General features: G+C 58.2%; 1 protein-coding gene across 1 annotated transcript; it reads left to right on the plus strand.

The window, feature by feature from the left end:
* Positions 1–5: 5 nt before the first annotated feature.
* On the plus strand, positions 6–311 carry CSUI_011110 (uncharacterized protein; the record flags this gene model as incomplete). Its single annotated transcript, XM_068071211.1, has 2 exons — positions 6–120; positions 235–311. Coding segments are annotated over 2 exons (192 nt in total), but the record flags the coding sequence as incomplete, so codon positions are not given.
* Positions 312–316: the final 5 nt, after the last annotated feature.

Raw genomic sequence — 316 nt, forward strand, 5'->3', positions numbered from 1 at the left:
GATCAGCTATGGCAAGTCGCTGGTGTGGATACCTTGCCACATCTCTCCCTTCTATAGCACGGGTACGCTCGACCTGTGACAGCGTATGGCTTCACGCGCATCCACGCTGTTTCGCTTCAGGTGAGTCAGAGAGGACGTGTTGGGGGGATAGACAGCAACGCATTCGCTGATTTGTCTGCACGCTTTAACGGTCGACGGTAGACACAGGCTCCCTTTACTTTTCTGTGCTCTCAGGACCGAGCCCCACCGAACCTACCGCCCGGCCTGCAAGATCGGCGCCCTGCTCTCCTGGACATCCACCTGGCGTCCCGCAGAA

Source organism: Cystoisospora suis (assembly GCF_002600585.1).
Source record: "Cystoisospora suis strain Wien I chromosome Unknown contig_9765, whole genome shotgun sequence".
NCBI lineage: Eukaryota > Apicomplexa > Conoidasida > Eucoccidiorida > Sarcocystidae > Cystoisospora > Cystoisospora suis.